Here is a 21,900-nt window from a genome sequence, read left to right on the forward strand (position 1 = left end):
AAAGTACACATTTGTATTGATAGGTAGACAAATACAATGTATGGCACCCAGTTGTGTATTCTGGCCTGTGAAGCAGTCCCTCTACCACCTAACTAGGGGCAGATTGCCTTCTTGTGTCATCAGGTCCCCCAATGTGCCTCTGATTAATGGGTTTGCTACAAAGGAAATCTCTGATTTATACTATGAAGGACTGTGACAGCCCCCTATAGTATGCAAAAGGAGCTCCACGGCTATAAGACGTGGATTGCTGGGATATAACAACATATCCCAACTCTCAGCAGTGTGGACTGTAGCTGTGAAAGGGTCGACTAGGGTAGATGTCCCATGTCGGGACTGGGGCACCTTTCAAGGAAAGCAATAGCATCAATACTTTACTAATTATTTAGATTAAACACTAATCGCAAACTATTCCGCCACCTCTGCACATATGCGCTTCTTGGTTTGAGCGTCATGCATGCAGAAGTGCAGTACTGCTACAGGTACATAGTTGCAGAGCCTGTATTAAGTGGGTGCATCGAGTACATTCCATATAATCCTCTTATTTTACTGCACCTATACACAAAACCTGCTTTATAGGCATCATGGGATCACTGTAACTTTTACGAAGACTGAGTTAGTTGGAGTATGTGCTCTCTCCCCAGGGACATATCTCTCTCCCTCATTGATTTTGTCTGATTGCAATGAAAAGTGCCAGCATATGACGCAAAGGATTAGACCCTTCCAGTGATGGAAGGGTGACCAAAAATGGGATAGAGTTAATACACTGATTAAGGGAGAAAATGAGGGAATGGTACTGGGGAAAGATTTGAAAAGGAATGGTGGGGAAAAAATGTTAAGGTAGAAAATGGAACTGGTACAACTGACTGGGGCAGAATTTTCAAATACTTGTTTAGTAAATAGATATACATTATCAAGCTATAAAGTCTACCATCTCCAGTTTAGAGAACCGAGAAAACAGTGCAGTGTAAAACTTTTGCTTCTACTTTTTTCAATCTTCATTTGAGATAACAAAGTTTACTATTTGTCTATTTGACACATAATAAGTACAACTACAACAACAGCTGTTTTCACAAGATGAGATATTATACAGAATCATAAAACCAATTAACCAAAGTGCAGTGGTACCATCTTCTATTATCCTTCACTGCCCCTGAATAAAAGAGAAATGTAATAAAAAGCATTGTGTGGTCTAGTTCTGTAATGTATTGTAGAACAGAGCATTTCATCACCAAATCGTTGTTAAATCTGTATGATGTTCTGAACTACGATTGTATTGCTTGTAATAAAAGCCAACAGTGCCTGCAATACAACAATAATATTAATTATAATAATATTACAACACTAACACAGTTATTAATTGCACCTAACAGTTCTTTAAATGACATGTTTTAATTTGCATCTTCATAACAAACAAGCATTATAAAGAGTATAAACAAAAGGACAGTAGACAGGTGTCCCCAGACGCAAAGATGTGGCATGCCCACACTGTGAATGTAGCAAATAATGTTATTTTAAAGTATAAATATACTGTATAAGCATTAATGGGCCTTATTTGCCCCTCTTCCTATGGCGCATGGGTTACCAATCATATGTTTTTGCATGTATACAGTACAGTATTAATACACAAGGAAAACCTTTTAGACATAGTCTTAGCTTTCATAAAATAGGTATGATAATTTTGTAAATGATGAAAACCTAGAAATGTTCTGCGAAAATTGTTAAAGCATAGTTGCAGTGTTGTATTATTGTCTTCTATTTTTTGTTTTGTAGATGGCAATAGGAAGCAGATGCCCATCCCAACAAGTGCATTGGAACTGGTTCCACCTGAACTTGCCAACAATAGAATTGGAAAGGAAAACTCACAGCTTAAAGAGACAGCATCTAAAAGTGTTGCCCATTCTGGAGAAGAACTTCTTGAGTCTGATTCTGTAAATGAAGGTTTGGTTTCCCAGAAAGAAGACTCTGAAAGGCCAAGCACAGCTCCTAACTTTGCTGGAAACCAAACTCTACCCACCAGGAAAAAACCTCCATCGTTAAAACAACTGAACACAGCTAGGAAACGTTTGAGACCTCTCAGTATTACAGTCTCTGAAAAACCTATGGATTCAAGTTCTAGCTTCCCCCCATCAACAGCAAAGGCCCCTGCCTTAAAGGAGCCATCTACTGAAACTAGAGAAACAAGGGGACCTATTCCAGAGTTTCCATTGTGGATAAACAGAAGAAGACACAGTGGTACAATCTCCCAACACCCCTTCCAGCTCAATCCATACACATCGCTACCATCTGCCCCACATAGTCATGATGAAGTAAAATTACCAGCTCCAGACATAAACACATCTCTGCAGGCAGACGAGCCTATTAGGAAACAATTTCTAGCCAATGATTTGAGTGCAGGGGAAGAAAACCAAGAGACAACAACTTCTACAATAATTACAACAACGGTGATTACTACAGAGCAGAACCCAGGTACATTGAGCAGATAAGTCATCCTGGTAACACTGATAACACCGTGAATCTTAATTTGAGTAACTGTGTATTTAACAACTTGGTAATAAATACATTAAGAATTCAGGGACGTGTGCATTCTTTATCTTATATTTTTTCATGTCTCTACACAGTATGTTCCTGCAAGTGTAAAAGTTTCTTTCTAATTACTTAGTTTGAAAGTTACTTAGGGGCTTCTGGGTCTGTCTGTTTAAAATACACTTCTCCCTTCTCCAAACCCCACCTCGAGCCATCCCTGTTTCTGTCCCTTTCCACTAATGGAAACCGGCAATGTGGCTATACAGTATATAAGATTTTACTAATTAATAATTAATCAAACTTTAGACATTACTAGGCAATGTGTTCTGTCGCATCTTAGAAAACCTGTTTATTTTTATGATCCTCAGAGAACACAGGTGATGTCTCGGTACTCAAAACATTAAAAATTACCTCTCCAATAACACTCTTAAGTTATCTGTTATATATATGACAATTTATTTTGTCTCTTCTTCTGAAAGCATTGGTAAATATTTAGGTTATAGAAATGCAACAGTGATTTATTTAAATTGTTTGATTTTATAATGGTATCTGGTGTGGTTTTTTTTAAAATACTAACAAGGGTTTGTATCCAGTTCAATGTAGTGTGAACTTCTATGAACCAGAAGGGTACATTGACTCAACAGATTACCCTCCACTTCCTCTGCGGAATTTTCTGGAATGTACCTACAATATTACAGTCTACATGGGATATGGCGTGGAGTTACAGGTAAGAGATAGGCTCCTGCTTATTGACCTGTTAATGTTTACACACCTAAATATAGATAGCACAAGATTGAATAAACTGGTGGATCCCCATAATAAACCGGGGAAAAGCTTTTTATAGCGGTCCTAAAAGTACAAAATGTAACAAAGTGCTCACTCTTTCATAATAAACAAGCCTCACCCTCACCAATTAATTGTTAGAAGGAGATGATCAACATATTAAATGAAGTATGGAGCTTTGCCCAGTTGGTCAGTGACTAATCAGCAAATTCCTTTAGTGTAAGAAAAAAAATAAAACAAAGATGCCCTTGATGAATGGAGCAGGCAGTGTTGAATATTTGGTCGCTACCATGGCAACAACTGTTAATCAAATAATGCTTTATCGGGATGTACAATCATATTGCCAGCATGCGGCAAAAAATTCTGATCCCTGCTACCATACAGGTATCAAAGATGCAAAAAGGGGTGTAATGCTTGTAGAAATGAGTATTTCCCCTGTAGATTATTGTCTCTACTGTATAATTATGGTATTTATCCCCATTCTTGGGTGTGTGCCTACCCTGCAATTTGTTTTGTACTGTCCCCTTCATAGGCTTATGCGCAATATTCAAGTACGTTGAACCACAAATATTTGTTGAATGTTGTATTGTCATGTGATGTACAGCCTTAAACTAGCATAACTGGTCCCGAAAAAAGTTTTACCTAGGTAAAGTGTAAGTTATTAAGTCTTCACTTAAATATAACTATAGCAAATAAATACATATAGGGCTCCAGTGGTTTTAGTACAACCCCTCACTATATATTTTCCATAGTCTTCCCAATTAAAAAAGAAATCATAATATAGGGATAAGCTGATTTTCAGACTAAGAACATATTTTATTTGGGCTCCCATTTGTATGCTGATCACATAGCTCATTTTGAAATCCACCGCTAGTTTCTAATTTGGAAAACTAGTCATGTAAAAATATTTTCTGTGGATTCTCTTAACTTATGATTGTCTAAACATTTCCTAATATCTTCTTGATTACAGAAACTCAGGAAACACTAATGTAGCATTTCTTAAATGAAGGGCCTAAGCAAAAGTATCAACAGATGTAAAATTATAAACTTTGTGATGCATTGCAGCTGTTACTTTTTTCTTCTTGCTTAGAACAGCGATCCATCCTTTTATATTTGTTTTGGGAAGGATACTTAAGAAGATGAATACCTACTGTGTAGGGTACATATTTTATAAGAGGTTATTATGAAAGTGGTGATAAGCTAACCATATTGATAAAGGGAAAATAGCTTTTAACATAAATAACTCTATTTTTATACTTATACTTATTATACTCTATGTTTTTTCTTATACTCTATGATTTTTATTTTGAAGATGAGGTCTATGGCAAAGGTGGCTAACCTAGCGCATGACAGTTAAGTGCCCAGGGAGCCCCCTAAACCATCAATGCAAAGGAATGTACTTTCTACAACTAAAATCAAAAGGAGCGCTTTAGGCCCATGGGCATGGGGGGTCTCATTAGGCTTCGTCCGGATAGGGTTTTCTGAGCCAGTGCTGGAGCAGACTGAACACATCTCCTGCGCAGAAAGTAGCCTGTGGCAGGCAAAGGGGCAAATGCAAATGGGGGATTCTGCAGAGACACCTTGTAAATTTAAACGGGAATCTTGGCTATCATATGCATTAAAGGACATGTCATGGCTCTAGTTTCACTTTAATTTTATGTTCTGAAAACACTCGTTCTTTTTACTCGCCTACAAACAACGGTTTTCTATAACATTGACCAAACCGTAGCAGTAGCTGTAAAGGAGAGGAGGGGATTAATGTAATGTTAAGATAGCTGGTATACATGTAAGGTGTATTTCTAATACACTTATGATGTTTATTTTAGGAGTAAATGCCTTTACATATAATTATGTAGTGTACTGAGTTATAAAATGTTTCACGGTAAGAAATATGATTACATTTTTGAGTATCTTGATCCTGCAGTATTAAAGGGTCACAAGTCTTTGGATTCGAATTGTCGGAGCAGTGGTTTAAAGGGAATTGTTTATACAGCTCCAGACTTCAGCAAACAGATCAAATGCAAGAGGAGAATACTCTTGGGAGCAGTTTTTTTATAGTGTTTCCAAAAAATATATCATGCATCTGTTGCTGAACTAAAACTAAGGCGCATGGGAATCTTAACTTGAATTGTTTGATTCTCTGATTCTTATAATATATCCTTATAATATATGCATACATATAAAACATGTTTGTGGACATGTGTTTATAAACACTATATGGACAGAAGTATTGGGACACCTGGCCATTACACCAACAGGGACTTTTATAACATTGTATTCTAAATGCATAGACATTAATATATAGTTGGTGCCCCCTCCCAGCTATAACAGCTTCCACTCTTCTAGGAAGGCTTTCCACAAGATGTTGGAGTGTTTCTGTGGGAATTTGTGACCATTCATCCAGTAGGTCAGGTGCTGATGTTGGACGAGAAGATTCCTCTCCAGTTTATCCCAAAGTTGTTCAACAGGGTTGAGGTCAGGGCTCTGAAATTTTTCCACATCAAACTCATCCAACCATGTCTATATGGACCTTTAAGGACCCAATATATATACTCCTCCAATACACTCCTCCATCTTCCCCACAACAACTGAAGCCTAAGCAAACCTCCATACTTTGCTAAAAGCCCTCAAAGCCTGCAATACACTCCTCCATCTTCCCCACAACAACTGAAACCTAAGCAAACCTCCATACTTTGCTAAAAGCCCTCAAAGCCTGCAATACACTCCTCCATCTTCCCCACAACAACTGAAGCCTAAGCAAACCTCCATACTTTGCTAAAAGCCCTCAAAGCCTGCAATACACTCCTCCATCTTCCCCACAACAACTGAAGCCTAAGCAAACCTCCATACTTTGCTGAAAGTTATACAGACTGGACCAAGAGATCTCCATAATTATCTGTTATTTGTTTTCTGTATTGTTATTATAATTTTCCTGTTTCTATACCCTTTTCTGTCTATCTGTGCTTGATAGCCTAGGAATGCCCATACTGGGAATTGCAGCATTTTTTCACTGATTGTTATTAGTTGGTAAAATGTATGTGATGCCTGTCACTACTTAAGTGTGTTATATTTTACTTTCTATCTTTCTGCTCCACTAACCCCTTATCTCCTATATCTGCCCTCTTACTGCCCCCGTCCACTTTATCACCATTTAACACTCTCTATTACAGCCCTCAAAGCCTGCAATACACTCCTCCATCTTCCCCACAACAACTGAAGCCTAAGCAAACCTCCATACTTTGCTAAAAGGTATACAGACTGGACCAAGAGATCTCCATAATTATCTGTTATTTGTTTTCTGTATTGTTATTATAATTTTCCTGTTTCTATACCCTTTTCTGTCTATCTGTGCTTGATAGCCTAGGAATGCCCATACTCCTCCATCTTCCCCACAACAACTGAATTTTTGCCCGCCCTCCCTGCCCCTCTCCCACCCGCCCCAGTGTTGTCCTAATATATAGACAGTTAATTACCAGATCTATTTAAACATGCCAGTAGAGGGCACCAACTCTTTGGATCCCTTTAGTACCCACTTCTCCCCATTAAACCATTCCAAATACCATCCCTCTGCCATCACAGCTATCCCAGTACCTCTGCTCTGCTACTTCTGTCCCCCACATATTCCTCCATATTCCTATCACTCGCAACCACCAAACTTAACCAACATGGTCAACCTAACCAATTTTATTCCCATCATCTCCAACCATAAACTCCCTCCAGTCCTTAACTGTTTCCTAACAAAGGCTCTCCTCCTCACTTATCACCTCTTCCTTTTCCCGTCTACAAGATTTCACTCAAGCTGCCCCATATCTCTGGAATCTACTTCTACTGAACTTTCAGCTTTCACCCTCCCTCCCAACAGTCAACAAAAATCCCAAAACCCACTTCTTCAGAGAAGCATTCCACCTTAGCTGCTAAAACTTCCTTGTCATTGAGACAACCACCACACTACCTCTCACCCTTTCTCTGTGCCTTATACCCCCACACTACCTCTCACCCGTCACTGATAACCCCGCACTACCTCTCACCCTTTCTCTGTGCCTTATACCCCCCACACTACCTCTCACCCGTCACTGATACCCCCCCGCACTACCTCTCACCCTTTCTCTGTGCCTTAGTTTGTCACCCATTTCCCTCTAGATTGTAAGCTTGCGAGCAGGGCTCTCTCCACCTAATGTATCGGTTTGTCTTAGTCTGTCAATTCTCGTCTTGTCATATCCCTTGAACTTATGTATTGTATTAAGCGCTGCGTAAATTGTTGGCGCTATATAAATAAAAGATAATAATAATAATAATAATAATAATATATATATTTCTAACACACCATAGTAATCTGAATGGTGGTACAACATATATTTTTTTGGGGGGGAAATTACATTAAGACATTCGAGCACATTGTATATTTCCAAGCACATGCAGACTGAACAAAAGATGGCAATAAAGAGGTGAGACGATGTGACTTATAGATAACGCACAGCAATGACTCATTTTCCAAATAGGAATTTCCATTTTCAAGAAACGCTGGAGATGAAAAATGACAGGTTTAATCCACCTGAGAGCACTTGTCAAGCTTTTTCAATTTTTATTCTGCCTCTTAGCACTTTATTAATGTTAATAAGCTATGCTATTTGTTATCTCGTGCACAGTTCGGATAGGTTTATATATATATATATAAAAATTTTATCTGCAACTAGACAGATGTATAAGAATACTGTTACCTATTGTAGCGCCGAAGATATATGGAAGCGTAGCATCAATATGTCATTAACTCACCTGTGTTTGTGTCACAGATATCAGATGGTGACATAACATTTCCCAAATATTTTTCTGCATCTCTGCGTTTCACTGGAGAGGTGCTTCCTTGACCTCATATATAGCATATTTTATGCACATACTCACTTTGTGTACGCTATTTTCATCTTTTAGCTGCAGAAAAGTTACCTTATACAACCCTGGATGTTCTGTGTCCTAGCTCAAAAAAGCTTCTTATAAATTACATTACAATTCTGGCTAAGCATGATGGGAGCTGTAATTCATAGACGCTGACATGATATAGATAGGTTTTTGTTTTTCTCATATAAAATAAATCCAAATCTCCACAGTCTTAATTATTCTGCATACACATATTTATATATCCACTAGATAAAAAAGGAAAATGGAATTGTGACTGGGCGGGTGATCTACTACTGTACAGTATATGCTAACCGTTTCGGCTGTCAAATCAAGACTCTGTCAAGAAATGTCTTGAAGGGAGAGACTTATTAATAGAAAAAACATTTTTTTATAGCATACTTCTCATATGAATTTTTCATAAATGTTGTCAATAAGTATTAATGGTTAGATGAACCATATAGATTATGTATCAACTAATCAATTTCTTGATCTAGACGGAACCTATATTTAGCACCGAAAAGCAATAACAGTAAATTATTTTCTGTTTTTTGGTAATACAGGCACACATCAGGCCATAACGTTATGAAACCATTCAATTAGCTGATAATCATAAGCAACACAGGATATATCCAGGTAATATTCTTCCAAATAAGAAATGCTAACAAGATCCAAATTAAAAAGAAAGATTAACGTAATCTCTCTAATCGGGTTTGCATCTCCTGTGTCTCAGTCCTTTTTTTTAGAGCCTAAAAATAAAAGTCGAAAAGATATGTACAATATATTTTATATTCATGTCAGGAGTATTTACAAGCGAAGAAAACTCTTGTCCAGTTTGTAATATAACACGACAATTCTAAGTGATGTATTGGTTGCATTTTATGTATGTGTTCTGGCAGTATACTGTACATAAAAAATTTACAATAATGTTCAATATTCTTCGCATTAATACATTTGCAAATGTCTGTTTTCATAGACAAACTCACCATAACTCAGTCTATAGCGAATCAGCCCCCAGACTAGATGAGCCAACAGGTTCTTATCTGCAGTCAAATTCTATGTTTCTGTGTTTACCAGAATAATATAGCGTCACTGAAATTGTAGCAATCAGGATTTTAACAGAGAATTCACACTACATACGCATTCACACTAACACACACATACACACTTCTACTGTATATTCATACATTCACAGTTCCGGCCTTTGTGCATGGGCCAGTCCAATTGGAGAGCTAAGAGATTATTAAGTGTAGAGTTATTAATCATTAACAACCTTAAATGATGTCTGACTGTTTATATTGGGGAACTGGATGTTACCAATATCATGGTGTAGTCCTCCGAAACCCGTGTGCCATACTTTCATCTTCTTAGGTATTGTCCCTGAATCACTCTACATTCGAAAGAGAACTCGTATTTTAAAAAACGACCTTTTTATTATTGAATGTATTTACCGTAGTCCATGACTTTATAATAATATCCACGACACAATTAATTTTGTCAAATACTGCCTTTCAAAATAAAATACCTGTCAAAAATACCTTTAACAAAAAAAAAATAATAATCTGATTCCACTTCCTTTTATTATGGTTACATTTTCATTCCATACACAGTATATGCATTCTGCACATTTGCCTAATCTTTTTTGGAATCATGTAAATAAGACATTAAAAACATTCCCTGATTTCATGTTAAGAATCTGGTCAGTTTAGTTCATTGGGTTTCTTTTTATGTATAACACACACAATATGAATATAATGAGACAGGACATTTAAGCACAAAGTCAACAAATTGCTTTTGGCAATTTTGCTTTCATTTAATATTTTCTTATGTAATTTTTCTCCAATGATGCTTTCTGATCATGCATGAACCAATTATTATAAACCACTACAGATACCATCTGTTAGGCTTGCACGTATTGCAAATTTACCGAATTGTTGTAAATTTGGCGATTTGTACAAAGCCACGAAAACGAGGCCAGAACCCCCAACGTGTTGGATGAAAATCCAAAGCAAAAAGCCCAAAGCTTTTGAGCTCAGATTCACTCAGGCAGTCTCTCTCATGCTTATTCTCGTTCTCTCCCACTCTCTAAATGTTCCTACCTTCTCTGCCAACCACTTTTGGTGGCGCTTCCGGCTTTAGTTATTAAGATGCCGTGTGCATTTTTTTAAAACATTAATGCAGTTACTCATGTAGCATAGCCCTGAGTGGGAGGGATCATCACCTGTTGCTCTAACTATATGAGTCAATAGTTCTACACAAAAGAAGTTTTTAAGTATTTTAAGGTTTACTTATTTCTATTTTTGTACTTAGTCTTCATAACTTTGCACTCTTTATCTAAGATGTTGCAGTTATTATCTAAGGTTTAGATCGCATTATCTATGATGCAGTTGTGTGCCGATGAATAGAGCAGTCACAACAGCCTTTCCAGAAGTACGATGATTTTGATCTTTCCATTGCAGCAAAAAAACATGAGACATTCATAACCGGATCTGCTTTTATTTTGCCCAGTAGACTTGCACATTCAGATTTGTATGAATGTTATTTTTAATGAAATTTACCTGTTTTGATACGAATCTCTGGAGAGTCCCTGTCAAAACAACCAAAAAGGAATGAGAAAAAGCAACAAAATGTTAGCATTCCTTGCCACGTTTAGCCGTTGCAATTGCAAGCCATTTTGGTACCATTACAAGCCATTTTTGTGCTCTTTGATGAGGTAAGGTGGGAGAAGACTGTGTGTAGTAAACAAAAATGGGGGATGGTCTCATTCATGGTTATGGCTTTGATTGGTGTTTTTTCCTTACTTTTTTCACTCTGGCCAATCAGAATTTACAAGGGGAAGGGACAAGCAGTACATATATTAGTATAATGACACAATTTCCGTTACAGACTGATGAGAGTTGGATGTGTGAAGCAGTCAGTGACCCTGACAGTTAATTTAGCAGAGGTGCTAATTACTGCAATTTAATTCAATAGTTTAGTGAAGAAAATTTACTGGTGTGTAGTAGATTGGAGAACTGGTAGTGTACTGTATATCAGTTAATTATTTTTCTATAGGGACGACAGCAGACATTTTTTTCCTATTTATTTTAGGGCTTTTTTATCTTTAGAAAACTCTAGTTTTTGGTCACCACAAAACAAAAATATCTGTGACAAAGTTTGGCATTTAACTACTTCCACACAGTGTGTTTTAGTTGTTTAAATAATAAATACTGTTCATAGGTAGAGTTTATTAAAAAAAAAGTAGTCAATTTACTCTACCAGCCAAACCTTTAATTTGTGGACAACACAAAACTATTATATTCATTGATAAATATTGGTGACAAAATCCAGCATTAGACAGTGCTTGCGCAGTGTGTCTTTGTTTTAGTTGTTTAAAATGTAAATACTGTTCCTAAGTAGAGTTTATTAAGACAGTTGCTCAATTTTCACTACCAGCTAACACTCATGTTTGTGGGCAATACAGCAAATATTATTATCTTTATCTTATCATATTGATAAATATTGGGGACAAAATCAGGCATTTGACTGTGTTAAATTTCTGAGTAGGGTTACACTTTTGTTTCTTCATTTTTACTGGTGATTACAAAACATTTGGAAATGTCTGTGAGAAGGAGTTTTTGTTTGTGTGAACTACCATGAGCAGCATGAAGCAACAGCAGTAGTTCTGAACATCCTCAATCTAGTAGTGCTTAAATCTGATCCACCCTACCTACCAAAGTAAGGCAAGATTTTAGCTACAACCAAGGACACATTGAGGGATCACGTGCTGGTGACTTGGTGGAATTCAAGGCAAAGATGCCTTGTAAACTATTCTATGGTGAAGCACAGAATAAAACCAGTGCCACCACAACAGCCTCTGGTGCTACCACAACCTGCAAGCACTTCTAGTACTTCCAAGGGTAAAGATGGGCAGGCACCGTCAGATGAATGCAGCAGATCTATGATAATTTTAGCATTTCAGATTATCCCCAATCCTAATTGTTACACCAATGTATAACATTTTAATCCTGTTTTTAGTAGGCTTTTCATTTACATATTACAAGTACCTCTGTTATTCTTCTGTATGTGGAAGCTGTTGTGTCAACGCCCTAGCTAAGATATTTAGATACTTTTGAACCGTATTAGAACTGCCTACTTGGCCTGACAGCATGATTCCAATGCAGTCTTCTCTTGGCAGATGTGATGTCAGGGCTAGAAAATATAATTCTAACTAATTTAAAAACAGAATAGCCTTGTGACATGACTCACAGCAACTTAACATTTAATTAATGCACTTAAGCATAAGCCATAATAAATAATATACGGTGGTTGTAGTATTTAATTTATTGGTATCAGCAGACTGCACAAAACGTAACAACTGTTGCAATCTGTAAATATAAAGCAACCGCAACAATTCATTTAGTGCACTTATGCATAAACTACCATATAGAATATACTTTAGCTGTAGACTTGCATACCATGTAACAACTGTTGTCTAGATCTAATACTAAGGACATTATTCACCGACTCATTCATATACTATGCATATACGCTGGTTAACATTGATCTTGTATGCATAAACTCATTTATAAGTTAGGTCATTCAAAGTCCTCCTGGTCAATGCCGCATTCTAGCCCAAATGTTCCCTTCTACACTGTCAGTTGGAATAGTTATTAGTGAATGGAGTTACGCTGGCTTCGTCGGGAAAAGCTGGTGAAATGCGCATCGTGAGATGTTAGGGCATTATATTTAATATTAGCGTGCACTCCAAAGATTTACTATGCTGCATTATTGTCCCTTTAATCCAGACAGGTGCTGCGCCATTCATTGTATTCAGAACACTTCAGATTTCAATATCGTTACTATTTTTGGAAGCTGGGAAATTTGAAGTGAATGTCAACCTTGTGTCTCCTTCCTTTGCATTACCCACCCCATAATAAACAGAGTGACAAATGAAATAGAGAGCACATAGATTGTAGAAGGGGTAAGGGAAAGGAAAATACTCTTGCCTGGAGGAACTAATTAATGAGAAGAATTTCATCAGTTCATTGAACATATCTATCCATGACATCCTTGTGATATCTCCTTCTCCTACACAGCCCAAAGCAATGAAATGTTGACCCCTTAATCTGATTGTAACCAATAACAGATCAAGCTGTCGCTTTGTGTTTGTGTAGATATATGCAATCTGTGATGATGGCTGCTTTTTTCGCCTTTCCTTATGCAAACTGAATTTTAAAAATAATTATTACTGAGTACATATGCAGTGCGAGAGGAAAAAAAGATAAGCTTGATAGATGCTAATTTATATAATTTACCTTTTCATGTGCATATGTTATTCTTGTCTGCTAAATGCATATTTTAATAACAATTACAGCTTGTACAAACTGTAACAATACATCCAATTATTTATCTATCCAGATAAGAAGCGGTGGAATTTGATATTCATTTTTTTTACATTTATATATTTTACCTTTACATGTTAGAGGTAAAAACTAGACACAGTAGTAAATCCTGATGTTCTATGTTCACCTAATTAAATATCTCGGCACATTGTGTATAATTACTAAACGCATACGATATGAATGTATGAAAGTCCAGTTGAAACCACGTTGTTTAATCATTTGGCTTCTGTAAATTCCTGTGGTATACTCGCAGCTTTGAATAATGCAACAGGTATGTGCCAGCATGGGATCCAATTTAACAGTGGACACAGGTCAAAAAGAAACATATGCTATTTTTTTTTCTGTTTTGCTCTTCCTAGAAGTGCGTTGTAGACTATGTATAGTTTTGGATTTACGATAGGGTATATAGAGTCTATTTTATTTTGCTTGAGGGATAAAATTTCTGTGAAAATACAATTACCGTATTTGTTCGATTATAAGACAACCCCCCAAATTCTGATTATTAATTTAGAAAAAAAACCTGAATATAAGATGACCCTATAGGAAAAAGTTTTATTAGTAAATATTAATTCATGTAAACAATTTTTTTTATATTTAATAAAAGCTATGATTGAGAAAAATGTTTTTTTAGTTTTTATTTCCTTTTATTTGCCAACCTGCCTACCCAGTTATGGACATCTTCCCCCAGGCTTGCCACTCTGCCCCCAGAAATGCCTTATACTCCCCTATATGGCACTCTGCCCCATGATATGCCTTTTAATCCCCTATATGCCACTCTACCTCCAGAAATGCCTTATACCCCTATATGCCAGAGGTATATCATGGGGCATAGTGGCATATAGAGGGTATAAGGCATTTCTGGAGGCAGAGTGGCATAAAGAGGGTTAAAAGGCTTTTTGGAAGGCAGAGTGGCATAAAGGGGGTTAAAAGGCATATCATGGGGAACTCTGCCCAGAAAAGCCTTATGCCCTCCATATAACACTTCCCCTCCGAGTTACCAGTGCTTCTGACTTCCTGGTATCTGGTGGGGGCAGCGGGTGGAGGCTGGCGTTAGGTCCGCAGGCACTTCTATAACTGAGCACCGGAAGGTCATGTGACGCCGGTGCTCCGTCATAGAAGCCACGGCAGAAGTGCCAGCAGTAGTTCACCGGCTGCCAGAGAAGAGAATTCCCCGCAGCTCTGCAGGATATTCTCCTCCTTGGCAGCTGGGGAAGGTATGCTAGTAGACAACCTCTGCTGATGCCTGCACCCAGTGATAGAAGCCCCGGTGGAAGTGTGGGCAGCTGAGGTTACCTGACAGGAGGATCCAGGTCACCTGCAGCGCTGCAGGGATCTGGATCTTAGTCTCATAGTCAGACCTCTATTTGAGGTCTGATTAGAAAACGACCTTGATTATAAGTCTAGGTCATGTATTTTCTGAAAAAAAAACCTTGTCTTATAATCGAGCAAATACGGTATATGTATACAATTGGGAAAATTGTGTAATGGCTGGGTTTAACAATAACATGCAGTCCTTAGGAGATGGCTGCCTTTGTAGGAGGAGCATCTACAAGATAGCCCAGGTTGCTTCCTTGGGAATCTGGAATCCTTGGGTGAATTCTTAATATGAAGCACTCTGTATCAGGGACACAAATCCATATGTGAAGTAAGTATAAAGACTTCTAACCCCTGTGTAATTATCATCATTGAAGAATAAATATAAAATACTTTCATAGTTAATTAGTTGTCACCTCCCAAATATTAAAGGCTAATTTAAGGCTAATCTGCAAAACACAATTGTTACATATATTTTTAAGAAAACATTCTATGACATATATTTTGTAATGTAGATGGAAAGATTACTTTTCATAATGAAATACCATCTGAAAGATCCCCAGGTATTTTGTCAATAATGCAGTAGAAAGCACAATGTTGATCTGCCAGTTAGTCATTTCTTTATAAACAGTTCAGTGTGACAGGAACACACTTTATGAACGTAAGTGACAAATTTGCTGTAATTGAACATCAAAAATATATTGCTGTTAGAAACAGAGAATGGGTTGTCTGTGTCAAATATTGTTAAGTATGTCTAAGATCTGACATTTTTTTCCCACTGCTACAAATGATGGCTTTGATCTAGTCTTTTACAACATTATGGGTAACTCTTGGTCTAGTAGGCCTACAGTATTAGATGGTGGTAGATTCTAAGGTACATGCATGCGTAGGCATCAACAGGGAAGTTTAAAGAAGTTGAGTTAAAAATGTGAGCAAAGGTAAAATTAAATAACAGAAGGAATAGGTTAAAGCAAAGGAGAACATAAAAGTAGTGGTGTAACATACTGCTGCAGTTTATCTGCTGCTCAAAAAATGATTGTCTTGTTGTCCAATCGATACAATTAGATATTTCCTAGTAATTTAAGAATATTCCTTCTTCGGGAGAAGTAGTATAAAAGTGATTTTGCCGTAAAGTTTCAGAAATAGTCTGATCGACATTTCTATTGCTAGCTATACCTTAGACAACCCTAACAATTAGGCCTCATTTAAACTAATCTTAATAATTTTTTTAATTTGCTTTGAAAGATGTAATGTGTAATAAAGAAAAAAAGGACACACAGTGGTCATAATGATAATTCATTATGACCTAGCATTGCAACATAATCTCAAAATGGAAAAGAAAATCACTATGTCTGACGTAACATACAAGAAAGCTTGAAGATCTTAAGCAGGAACTTGCATGGTCCATGGAACAGTTGCCGTTACATATTTTATAACTCCCTTTACCAATGGACCATAGGATGACTTTGTGTCCATATACAGTCCACAAACAGTGTTTGATATACTGTACATCAACTCAGTAAAATAGAATGTAAAACATTTATTAACATATTTTTTTTTTTTTTGTAATCCAAGAAAAGGCACTTATTTCAGAGATTAGCAGCACCCCCCTACAGTCTTTATATATTTGTCTCTGCTTGTATCAAATAAGTGCACCTGTAAATGGATTAATTTCTATAATTACTATGAAACTAGACTAGGAATTATTTGTAATGAAATATAGAAGTATGTTGAATACCGTTTAAGTTTCTTATCTTATAAATTATATGCAGCAGTGAACTTCATAACTGCTTGTCACAATTTACTTGTTTTCATTGCAAATTTCATAGGAGAAAAGTGATTACTAAAAAAAGTGTTCTTAATAACCATGCCAGTCAGTGAAATGTTCTTGCTGATGTGCTTATGGTGATTTTAAAATTTATATACCAGAATTCCAAGTGCCAGTTTCCAGGTCATGATCTGAGATCAGGTTAATGATCGGTGATTTGGCTATGAGCTCTGTGGTTTCTATTTGCGGTATTCAATACAGACTCTTGTTCTGCCAAGCTTATGAGTTTTAACCTAGAAACCTTTATTCATAGCCATCCATGTTTGTCTGTTATGTTCGCTACATTAAAAGGTGTAAAGAGGCTTGTTTGCCATGTACAACACGATTTCATCTACTGTTCTGTTTTCTGTACTCTCGGATTTATTGTTCTTTCCGCACTTTGTGTACCTATTGTTATCTAGTTGCATGTTGTATTAGAAATGTCAATGACAACAAAGCTGCTCATTGAATTGCATCTTTAATGTTTCTAACTATTCTAACTATTGAACATTTGTCTTATTAAACCTCATTTTATCTGTGGATCCGATTAGGCTGTTTAGAACAGGTTAAAAATACATTATTCAATGTTCTTGTATTTCTTTATCATTTCAATAGCTGTAAATCATGTTTTGGTTTTTTTACAGCATTCTGGGTTTTTTTTTTACAGCATTCTGTCCCAAGCATTTTGCTTGCACATGTCTTTGTTTGTAGCATAATGGTATATTTTCTGCAAAACCATTGATCACTATCTGTCTCCCACCTCTTACCATTCAGTAAGAGGAATCCGGGAGCAACGTCAGAAAGCACTGAGGGTTTGGATGCATAAATCTCCTTTGTGACTGCCTGTGGATGTCACAGGTGATGATGATTAATACATATAATCTCTCACATCTGTCAAGAGATAAGGAGAATGAAGCATTATTATGTTGGGATCTTGCTTGAACATTAAACAAAAACAGAATTGTAAAGGTCCTGCAAGGTGGACTGAAATGCCTAAACTATTCGTTGAAACCTTTTGTTTCATTATGTTACTATACATCAAGCGCTAGTCTGAATTAATGAGCTCTAGCTACATCAACAACAAGTCTCCTTAGTCTCAGGGGCACATCAGTTTTGTATACCCTTCATGAGGCAATAAGAAGCCACAGAGCTACAATAGCTCACACTTGTTATCTTTCAGCTACATGGACTCCTGGTGGTCTAGTGCGACTAGTAACCACCAAGGCCATATGCAAAACTCCACAGTTTTTATGTGACAAATACATACAGAGAATAAGCAAATTCACAGTTATAGTATTATGATTATCCAACATATTGTACCCCTTCTGGCATTAAACATACCTTTTCTTCTAGGGATCAGTACGACCTACCTCCACTGCTGTTTCCTAAGCCTTCCTCTCTTCCATGTGGGTTATTGATTGAATGTGACCTGATTGCGCACATGCAGAAGAATTCTAGGCACCCGCTATTCCTGGTTTTCTAGAATCAGCTTTGCAGTACCAACAATTCCATATTTCCATCACCCTAGTAACCAATACAGCCATTCTCTCATCTTACTGTATGGTTTTTTTATAATGGAAATATGCTGTGCAAAAATTACTGAGTGTAAAAAAAAAAACCAGTACTTGTAGTGATTACTTCTGGAAAGTTGCACAATCATATAAAATTCAGTCATACATAATCAATCACAGTCGGTCACAGAGTCCATGGAGCAGTGATGGTGAAGGAAACAACCTGATTGAGTTAAATCCTACTGCTAGTAGCAGAAGGATGTGGCGAATTAATGTGATAACATAAACTACTGACACTGAAGGTGTCATTTAAACAATTCTGATGTAGCCTATTTAATTTTGTGTTTCATATTATGGAAAGTCATGTTCTTGTTCTACTTTCTCAGTAATAACAAAAATGCATAACTAGTTTTGCTTTGCAAAGCAGTAACATGCTGTGAAATGCCTAATTAGAATATGTTTGAATAGTGTCTCGTTAGAAGAAGGGCAAATAATGCTCCAGGGAATTAATCTCTGCATTTCCAACAGTGACCCCCACATTAAACTGAGTATAGTTGCTGAAACATCTGCCAACAAGTCTTTATCAGGAGCATATTGTGGTGGTTAATGCATAGATAACTGTTAGCAAATAGCATTTTATTAAAGGATATTTGGGATGGTCCATTCACCAAACCTCAGTTTGTTTTCCACCAACCAAAGGTAGATAAAGCTAAGAGCAACTCAAATGTGTCTGGTTGAGCTTGGTCACCAATGTCACTGCCTACAAGCTTATTGAACCAGTCAAGTCTCTATTGACTTCTCCTTTCATTGGTGTGTACCCAACTTAGAAATTAGACCTATAAATTTAGGCTGAGACTGGTCCCAATTTTTTACTTTTCTAATTTTTCCATTGTACTCCTTAATACGTTAAGTAAATAAGTCCTTGCAGGTCTGTCATTTCATTAATTCATCAGAAAATGTAATCACATGGAAAAAACATCGACACTTTTATAATAAAGCAACATTTTCTGTGATCTGGGAAAGGTTCAGATGATTTAGCAGTACTAGGAACAAAGATTCTAGTATGATATCTAGTTATAAATGCACTAAATTGAGCAGAGTAGGTGGAACAGCAACTTTGCCTTTTTGGGTTTATTGTTTGATGGATGACTGTACTTACACATTGTATTTCATGGGGTAGAGTCTCATTTTCATTTATAAATGAATATTTTAATATCTAATTGGAATATGGAATTTTATGCATTTAGTTGCTATGCTTCATATTTACAAGGAGGATCTGGTCACCTTGGGCTTAATTCAGTAAGCAATCTGAATGTTAATTGGTGTTAACACCAATGAACACATCTCCTTGGAGGTGATATACTTACTGCCAGTTAGCTCGAGTGCTGGCTTGAAGAACACTGGGAACAGTGTCCCTTTAGCGGCGGTCACAAAGCATGATGTAAGTGACCTATAGGTTTGCAGTTGTAAAATCTACTGTGCCCACTATAAGGCTACATCAAAAGGAGAAACTTCATGTAAATGGTGGGAAGTATAAAGGATTGATGTTTCTTAAAATGATATAATTTAATAAGAATTATAAGTTAAAACTAAGTTAACACTAAACTAAGTTAACACATTGCAAAAAAGGTAAAACTAATACCCAGCATATGCTTAGAGACCTTTTAACACAATTTTAAGGCTTAATGCCAGAAAAAGTATCATTGCTTAATTGTTAAAATTTTAGGATAAGAGTTGCATAGGACTTAGAAGAGAACCTCACTATCCTACCGGCTCAGCGCCATAGGCAGTCGCCTTCTTTTGCATATATATGGTAGCTTGGCTAAAATATTTGTGCTCCCTTTATAAACATTGTTATGTCTAAAGTCTAACAAACCATGCCTGCTGTGAATATTTTATACAGTTCTTTAGTTTTCCTTATTGTGTGATAATGTTGAATTATAAATGCAGATGGATCACAATTAGTTTAAGCGAGTAGCATTTGCCTGGGACTCTTGATTGGAAAATGTCTCTAGTTACTGGGAGTATTCACAGACTGGAAAGCACAGTCTGAATTCAAAAGGAAACAGGTTTAATTTGTTCTCTTCTAGATAAAAGTAAGATAGAGTTAATGAAGAATAGAATAAACATTTATTGTTACAGAAACTCTATATTCACATGTTGCAGCAGGGTGCTAAGTGGAATTGTGTGTCTGTTGTTTTCTGTAGCATAACAGATGGTAATCTTACAACATAAATTATAGGGATAGAGTTTAAGAGGTGATTTCTTCAAAATCATACTTTACATGTTCGTGTTTTGCAAATGTACAGTGCAGAACAATGAAATGGAACACAGCAATTTACCCCTGAGTTAATAATAAGTTAACTATTACTGTACATAGTAAGTAGAATAGGATTTTATATGTATATGTACGTGTATGTATGTATGTGCGTATAAATTATTGTTATTTACATCACACGCTTACATCCAGACACTCGCAATAAAACACATATCCAGACTCTCAAACACAACCAGACACACACACTAACACTAACATACCCAAAGACACAGGTACACAAGCTAACATAGCCAGACACACACACTAAGGCACATGTACATGCTAACATAACCAGACACACACACTAACATACGCAGACACACACAACTACTAATGTACCCAGGCATTCACACTAACATACCCAGACAAAGATACATACTCACACACTAACATACCCAAATACACAGACAGACACACATACATCACTAACCAAGCAAAGCCTGGTATTTAATTTAACTCTCCTGTGGGGTCACTCAATGCAATGTTACATGAACCTGCTCAACCTGCCTCCTGGACATTAGGGAGATAAAGAGGCAAGCCCTGTTGATATATGATAAGTCTGTATTGGAGTAAGCTGGCAAGACAGGTAAGTACAAAACTGAACAGGTCAACACAACTGAATAGGCCACAGAGACAAAGGCAGATGCACACTGCACCATAACCCACTGACCAGGCACGCAACAAGCCCACTGATACACGACTGGAAAGCTCTTGCACAGCTGGAATCCCTCTGGCAGAGCACTAGACAGGGCACAGCTGGACGCCCTCTGGCAGGGAAAACGACTGGAAGACCACTGGCAGGGCAGTGGACTTACGGTAGAATTGCCCACTGGCAGAGCACACGGCAGGGTAGCCCACTGGGAGAGCACACGGCAGGAACACTCAGGCAAGGAGATGTGGTCGAGCAAGCCGTGTCAGTACCAGAAGATCACAGACAGAAGGCCAAATCAGGTGCCAAACAGGGATCCACACAGAGCACTGCTAGCTGAGGGTCAAACACAGAGTAACACAGACAGCTCTAGTCAGTGAGATGCATTCCAATCAGGCCCGGACTGGGACAAAAAATAGGCCCGGCATTTAAGCCTGAGCAGCCCATTTTTATTTATTTATTTATTTATTGTTAAAGCCCACCCTTCATGTACCATCTTTGCATTTACTCACTCATTCACACAAATCATTAACACATTTATTAATGCAGTCTCACAAATCATTCAAGCAATTCATCCACACATGAATTCATTAATTCTCATACACATTCACACAATTCATCCACACATTTATTCATTCATTCTCATACGCATTCACACAACCCTCTTTCCCCATCTTATCTCCCCTTCTCACTATGTAGCCCCTTTTCACTATGTACCCCCT

At 37.2% G+C, this 21,900-nt stretch overlaps 1 protein-coding gene across 1 annotated transcript in view; it reads left to right on the top strand.

Moving 5' to 3' along the window:
• Positions 1-450: 450 nt before the first annotated feature.
• LOC149290216 (seizure 6-like protein) overlaps positions 451-21,900 on the top strand; it is a 59,264-nt gene continuing 37,814 nt past the window's right edge. Inside the window, exons 1-3 of the mRNA XM_089489443.1 lie at positions 451-505; positions 1,771-2,466; positions 3,117-3,250. Of these exons, the coding sequence (XP_089345569.1) occupies positions 451-505; positions 1,771-2,466; positions 3,117-3,250 (885 nt within the window). The remainder of the gene's footprint in view (positions 506-1,770; positions 2,467-3,116; positions 3,251-21,900) is intronic.

Source organism: Sceloporus occidentalis, unplaced genomic scaffold (genome assembly GCF_023333645.1).
Source record: "Sceloporus occidentalis isolate IW3139 unplaced genomic scaffold, rSceOcc1.0.p SCAF_40, whole genome shotgun sequence".
Lineage (NCBI taxonomy): Eukaryota > Metazoa > Chordata > Lepidosauria > Squamata > Phrynosomatidae > Sceloporus > Sceloporus occidentalis.